Source organism: Cariama cristata, unplaced genomic scaffold (genome assembly GCF_000690535.1).
Source record: "Cariama cristata isolate BGI_N322 unplaced genomic scaffold, ASM69053v1 scaffold27523, whole genome shotgun sequence".
Taxonomy (NCBI): domain Eukaryota; kingdom Metazoa; phylum Chordata; class Aves; order Cariamiformes; family Cariamidae; genus Cariama; species Cariama cristata.
This window is the reverse complement of record NW_009608222.1, coordinates 3977-10565: the sequence shown is the minus strand read 5'-3', so window position 1 is coordinate 10565 and position 6589 is coordinate 3977. Positions and strand designations below refer to the sequence as shown.

The following is a 6589-nucleotide window of genomic DNA, read 5'->3' as shown; positions in this document are numbered from 1 at the left end:
GGCTCGTGATGACATCCTGAATGGTTCCCACCCTGTCTCCTTTGACAAAGCTTGCGAGTTTGCCGGCTACCAGTGCCAGATCCAGTTTGGGCCGCACAACGAGCAGAAGCATAAGCCGGGCTTTCTGGAGTGAGTGTCCTGGGGAGCCCCTGGGCTTGTCTTGATGCAGCTCGAGCAGCTTGGCAGCCCCCAGCACCACACCGGCACATGGGGGTCTCAGGGTGAAGTTGCCTCTGGTACAACCCCTCTCCTCCCTGCAGCACAGTACCTGAGCATGGAGGTCCATGCCGACTGCAAGGGGTGCCAGCCCCCTATCGTGCTCCCTCTGGCACCTCCCAGGGACATGCAGCCAGCTGTGACTGGGGAGACTCCAGCCCACCATATAGCCTCCCCTGATGCCTCACGAGGGGCTGCATCCTCAGCACCTCCACCCCACTCTTAGCAGGGAAACTCCTGGGGCAACTTTCATTACTGCAGTAACCTCTCCCACATCCTTCCTGCTCCCAAAAACTCCCAGCCCATGGCATGGCAGGGGTTTATCCGAAGCTCTGGGTTGGGCCTCTTTGTAGTTGAAGGCAAACCCTGGCTTCGGGCTCTGCTGCTAACAGCTGGCTTGGCTGTCTCTTGGCAGACTCAAGGATTTCCTGCCCAAGGAGTACATCAAGCAGAAGGGGGAGCGCAAGATCTTCATGGTACGTGCACAGGGGTGTTGAGACCTGAGCTTTTTGTTTCTCCTTACCAAAGGCTGAGCCTGCTCTTATCTCTGGAGACAACATGGAGCAGCTTAGTGAGTGAGAAACAGGAGGAGGAAGCTGTAGGTGGGGAGACAAGGCAGCTCCTGAGGTCTCAGAGCTCAGAGGGATGCTGTAACAGGGGCAGGGGCTGCCAGTGGAGCGCGGGGAGAACCTGGAAAGGCTGTGACAAGGCAATGGTGGCACAGCCAGGGGATCATGGAGCTAGTGTGACATTCTGCCTTTGCTGTTGCAGGCCCACAAGAACTGCGGCAACATGAGCGAGATTGAGGCCAAAGTTCGCTACGTGAAACTTGCCCGTTCCCTCAAAACCTATGGGGTCTCCTTCTTCTTGGTCAAGGTAGAGCAGCAGCCCCGCTGGTCCCACCTGTCACTGACCAAAATTCCTCTTCTCCTGCATCCCTCCATCTGTTGTGCCTCCAGCTACTACTCCTCAACCCATGTTGATTCAGTTTTCCCTGCATCTCCACTCTCCGCCCCTCCTTCTTGCTTTTGCCTGTGCACTGTCTTCCCACTCCCTGGTTCATGCTTTTTTCCATTTTCAAGCCCCATATCATGGTTGTCAACACCAGAAAGCGTGGCCTTGGTGGTGTTTGGTAGCCACAGCAGGCCTCAAAGGTCTCTGCCTGGAGGGATCCCTCCCAGGGACAGCCCACAAACCTTTTGTCACGGTCCACAGGAGAAGATGAAGGGGAAGAACAAGCTGGTGCCACGGCTGCTGGGGATCACCAAGGAATGCGTGATGCGCGTGGACGAGAAGACCAAGGAAGTGATTCAGGAGTGGAGCCTGACCAACATCAAGCGTTGGGCAGCCTCACCCAAGAGCTTCACCCTGGTAGGGACCAGCCTTGGTCCTCCACCCACTCCGTAGTGGTGCCCCTGTGGGGGGCTGCTCTCACACTGACCCCTCTCTTGAGTATTGCCCCACAGCGGGACAGCCTTGCCCTGCTCTGGTGCCTCTCCTGGCTCTTGTTTTGGAGGCCAGTGCTTGGGTGCTTAGCGCATACCAGAGGGGCTCAGGATGACTGCCAGTGCCCTGTGCTGGTGCTACCCTGTGCCCTGCCATTGCAGGATTTTGGAGATTACCAGGATGGTTACTACTCGGTGCAGACGACGGAGGGAGAGCAGATTGCCCAGTTGATTGCAGGCTACATCGATATCATCCTCAAGAAGGTGAGGCTGTGCTGAGAAGGGCACTGATAACTGGCTCCACTCCAGAGAGGGGTGCAGGGTGCCCCTTCCAGCTGCCTCCAGACAGCCATTGGCACACAGTGCTACTGGGGGAGCTGGAGACGGGGCAGGAGGACCCTGTGGCCCTGGTACGGTGCCAGGGCTGCAGGAGGAGGGGAAAGCTGGGAATTGTGTGCTGGCTTTTTTTCCTCTGCAGAAAAAGAGCAAAGACCACTTTGGACTGGAGGGGGATGAGGAGTCGACCATGCTGGAAGACTCTGTGTCTCCAAAGAAGTAGGTCCTCCAGGAGCAAGTTAGCTTCCAAGCAGAAGTTGAATAGAGAGCAGGCTCCAGCCAAGCTTGCGGCACAGCGTATCTGGAGAAAGAGCTGCCAGTCCTTCAGTGGCAGCAATCCCTCAGTGGCAGCACTCCCGCAGAGCCTGCTGCTGGGGCTGTGGACATCCCTTGACCTGTATTTCTCCCTGTTTCAGGTCTACTGTCTTGCAGCAGCAGTTTAACCGTGTAGGCAAGGCAGAGCTGGGGTCGGTGGCCCTGCCAGCCATCATGCGGACAGGGGCTGGAGGACCAGAAAACTTCCAGGTGGGCACGATGCCGCAGCCTCAACTGCAAATCACCAGTGGCCAGATGCACCGAGGGCACATGCCTCCCCTGGTAAGCTCTCCCTGTGTCCACCGTAGGGCACAAACTCCACAAGGTGCCCATCAGGCTTGTGTAGACCCATCCATTTGAGTCTATGGCCAGGCATTGGCTTGCCCTGAAGAGCAGAAGCTCTGTGCCCCTGACCTCCTGTGCTTGCTGGCCTGGCTGAGCTGGCGTCCTCCTGCACCCACTCTGCAAACTTGTGCTACACCCTGGCATTTTCCCCTGGCTGGCGGCCGCAGCCTCTCCTTCAGGTTCAGCTGCCCTGAACTGCTGTGCCTGGCCGGCCCCACCAGTGCTGTGGTTTGCAGCAGAGCTCAGTGCCTGGCCTTGGTGTCCCCCATGTCCTCGGCAGCTGGAGAAGCGCTTGGAAAAGGCCATGAGGAGGCTGTTTTCTTTGGCCCCACTCAGCCTGCTATGGAGCTTGCTGGGAAAGTCTTCTGGAGTCCCACAGCATCTGCTTCTCACTCCCTGAGAGCTGGTTAACTGTGAGAGTCGCTTGTACCCATGGTGGGATGGGGCATTTCCCAGTGGGAGGTGCAGAGGGGAGACCCCCTTTTTGCTAGGTGCACTCCCCTTTGTGGTGCCTAGCTGGAGCCCTGTCAGCAACACGTTACACCATGTTGCAGTGGGGCATGTGAGCCAAATATTTAAGACTAGATTTCGAGCCTCCAGCGTACCTCATTCTGTCTCTTGTCTTGCAGACTTCAGCCCAGCAAGCCCTGACGGGCACCATCAACTCCAGCATGCAGGCTGTGCATGCAGCCCAGGCCACATTGGATGACTTCGAGACCTTGCCGCCCCTCGGGCAGGATGCTGTGAGTGCTGGGTGAAGGCGGGGTGCTGGAGGGGGACCTTACTGGAGGTTGTTGGCTGGGCTGGGTGAGGCTGGCTGCGTTCCCAGGAGAGGTGTCATCAGCTCCTGGAAGATCTGCTGCCGGCAAAGACGGGGGGTTGTATCCCACTCTAGGGGCAGGAGTAGAGGGGGCAGGTAGGTCATGTTGCTTGGTCAGGATGGGCTGGGGAGTTTTGAGTGGTCACACCTCTTCCTTCCCTCTTCCTTGTCTTCTCTTCCCTACATCTCTCTGGGTCAGCATGGGTGCAGCTACCCTCCACCTCCTCCACCTCCACCACCATCTCCTGACCCTGTTCTCCCCATTTCAGGCATCTAAAGCTTGGCGCAAAAACAAGATGGATGAGTCGAAGCATGAGATCCACTCTCAAGTGGATGCCATCACTGCTGGCACAGCCTCAGTGGTCAACCTCACTGCAGGTATGTGGAGGACTGGAGAAGAAGGATGCCCCTCTGGAGAAAGCTTGGTCTCTTTTGTCTGGCTGAAGGTCACGGCTGCTGCCCTCCATCAGAGACTGGAGGAGCCATCCTGCGCAAGCTATAACTATGTCAGCCCTGACTGCTGCTAACGTGCCTGTAGAGCTGGCCATGCCCCCACAGCTCACTCTGCCTTTAGATCCCCGCCTGTGCCTAGCCCAGTCCTTTCTCCCAGTCCTTGACTGACCAGCCATCCTCTGGGCCAGGAGCATTTTGTCTGTTCCCTGCCACAGCAATGGGCACAGCCATGGCACGGTACAGCTCTCTTTCCCCAGGCTCTCCTGCCCAAACTCAGCTGATAAGACAATCTTTCAGACTTAGGAGCCAGAGGGTCTCTCCCTCGGCTCTCAGGAAGGAGAACCAGATCTGTGACAGTAGTAGGGATGCTCTTGGAGCATCGCTTGAAGCGCATCCCATCCTGACTTGCCTCCTTGCCGGTTCAGGGGACCCAGCGGACACGGACTACACCGCTGTGGGCTGTGCCGTCACCACCATCTCTTCCAACCTGACGGAGATGTCCAAGGGTGTGAAGCTGCTGGCCGCACTGATGGAGGATGAGGGAGGGAACGGGCGGCAGCTTCTGCAGGCAGCCAAGAACCTGGCAAGCGCCGTCTCAGACCTGCTGAAAACGGCACAGCCTGCCAGCGCTGAGGTGAGGGGCGGGAGGGGCTGTGGGGCTGAGAGGAGGGTGGAAGCCAAAGGGAACCATCAGGTGAAGTTCTAGGGCTTACTCAGGAGCTTGGTGTTGATTTTGTCTCGTTCCTTGCAGCCTCGCCAGAATCTACTGCAGGCTGCTGGCCTCGTGGGTCAGACCAGTGGGGAGCTGCTGCAGCAGATTGGGGAGAGTGACACCGACCCTCGGTTCCAGGTGAGTGCACCCAGCGGCAACCAGAGACACTCAATCCCTAAAACCATTAGCCTTTGCACAGCTTGGCCAGTGCCTGGAGATGGTTTTGCTGAGGGAGGGGACAGGCCATTGCCCATCTATGTCCCTAGAGCTACTGTGATATAACATCTCTTATCTTGTGGATTCCCATGTAGATCCCAGAAAGCCGGCGTGCTTGGATCCTGCCTGCCTCTGACCCAAAGACGGTAAAAGGGGACTGTAGGCATGGCTTGGTGGTCCCTGCCCTCTCCAATGTCAGGGATGCTCCTCTGGGGACTATCAGCTGAACTCTTTGGAGAAGGGCTCTTGTTAAAAATCTGCTTTTCTGGTGGTTGGTTCTCAGAAGTCGATGCACTCGGGTTGCCAACTGGGCGAGCGCTGCCCTGGGAGCCCTCCCTTGCAGCTACCTTGGCTCTTGCCTGTGGGAGCTGCCTGCCTGCCCCTATCAGAGGTGGCTCGAGGGTGGCTGGAACTTTGTGGGGTGTTTTGTTTTGGCTGACCTGACTTCCAGCTGACTTGCTTTCCCATGACAGCTCCTTCCAGCACAAGGGAGGTAGTATGCCATGCTGAGGAGGAGGATCCAGCTGTAGCATAGACCAAAACAGACTGCAGGAAGTGGGAGTTTCTGTTCACAGCGGCCACACAGCCTCAACAGAAGCAGGACAGCCTGGACAGAGGGCCAAGGGGAGCAGAAAAGCTAGCATCAGGGCAGGAAGCCATGCTCAGCCAGGCGGCAGTGCCAGGACAGGACAGCCCCAAGGGGCAGATTTAGGACCTGGAATACAATTTGCACACGTGCCGCGGCGTGCTCTGCCTCGCAGATGCCAGACCCGAGTGTATCTACTTCCCTCCTTGGGCTCAGATGCAGCAGTCTGGGGACTCTGGAGCTGGGTGCATGCATCCTCCGGTCTCTCCTCCTGTCTGAAAAGGTGGCGGATTTAACTGGAGTAGTCTTGGCTTGCAGGAGGCGAGGGGATGCTGTGACACTTCTGGCTTGGTGGCTGGAGGCTTAGTTGTCATGGGGTGCAGGGCTGCTTGCTGAGCACGCACACAGCAGGAGGATTGCAGGCACAGCAAGCAGAGCGCTGCCCTGCGTACCAAGGTCTTTGCCCCAAGCATTTGCTCTCTAGCACTGGTCCTGCCAGTTTTCACCGGCAGCATGCCACAGGAGCTAATCCTGAAGGCTGCAGCTTGCTGTCACACCTGATGCTCTGAGGGAAAGCAGTTTGCCGTGTGCTGGTCACTGCCTGTTGAGTGCTGGCAGGGTGGCCCCATGCCTTCCCTGCCACCCCCAAGGGGGAGAGGGCTGATTGCTGCATCATACCTCTCTTTTAGCCCCAGGAGTGACAGCAGAGATGTAACCTGCTGCTAATGAGCTACAATATGGCTGGGACCTTCTTCGAATGAGCTACAGTATGGCTGGCATGCTTGCAGTACAGATGACCAGTGTGGGCAGCGTCTCCCGCTTGCCCCTTGCTAGTGGGGTGAGCCTGTGGGCAGGCAGCTGCCTCCAGTGGGGCTGTGCCGCGGCCAGCTTGTGCCTGCCATTTGCCCAGAGGGTTTGTGACTTTTTTGCCACAGTTCCAGCAGTGCCTTGCAGCAAGTTGTCACTGTGGTACAGTCAGGGACTCAGCCTGGGTTGTTGCCTGGGGAGTGGTCGGTGAGCAATTGTGGGTGTTGGGGTGATGCTGAGTGTTGCCCCAGCTGCACTGGGGAGTGTTCTTTACAGGGCTGTGGTGCAGGCTGTGGCTCGAGGCCAGGTTACAGCCTCACTGCTGGCTGTAGCACAGA

At 57.7% G+C, this 6589-nt stretch overlaps 1 protein-coding gene across 1 annotated transcript in view; it reads left to right on the top strand.

The window, feature by feature from the left end:
* LOC104159209 (talin-1-like) overlaps window positions 1-6589 on the top strand; it is a gene marked incomplete at its 3' end in the record, with an annotated part of 14646 nt that overhangs the window by 4088 nt on the left and 3969 nt on the right. The window contains 11 exon segments of the mRNA XM_009697057.1: window positions 1-129; window positions 632-692; window positions 988-1092; window positions 1432-1587; window positions 1824-1925; window positions 2140-2216; window positions 2414-2594; window positions 3287-3400; window positions 3747-3855; window positions 4356-4564; window positions 4682-4780. Of these exon segments, the coding sequence (XP_009695359.1) occupies window positions 1-129; window positions 632-692; window positions 988-1092; window positions 1432-1587; window positions 1824-1925; window positions 2140-2216; window positions 2414-2594; window positions 3287-3400; window positions 3747-3855; window positions 4356-4564; window positions 4682-4780 (1342 nt within the window).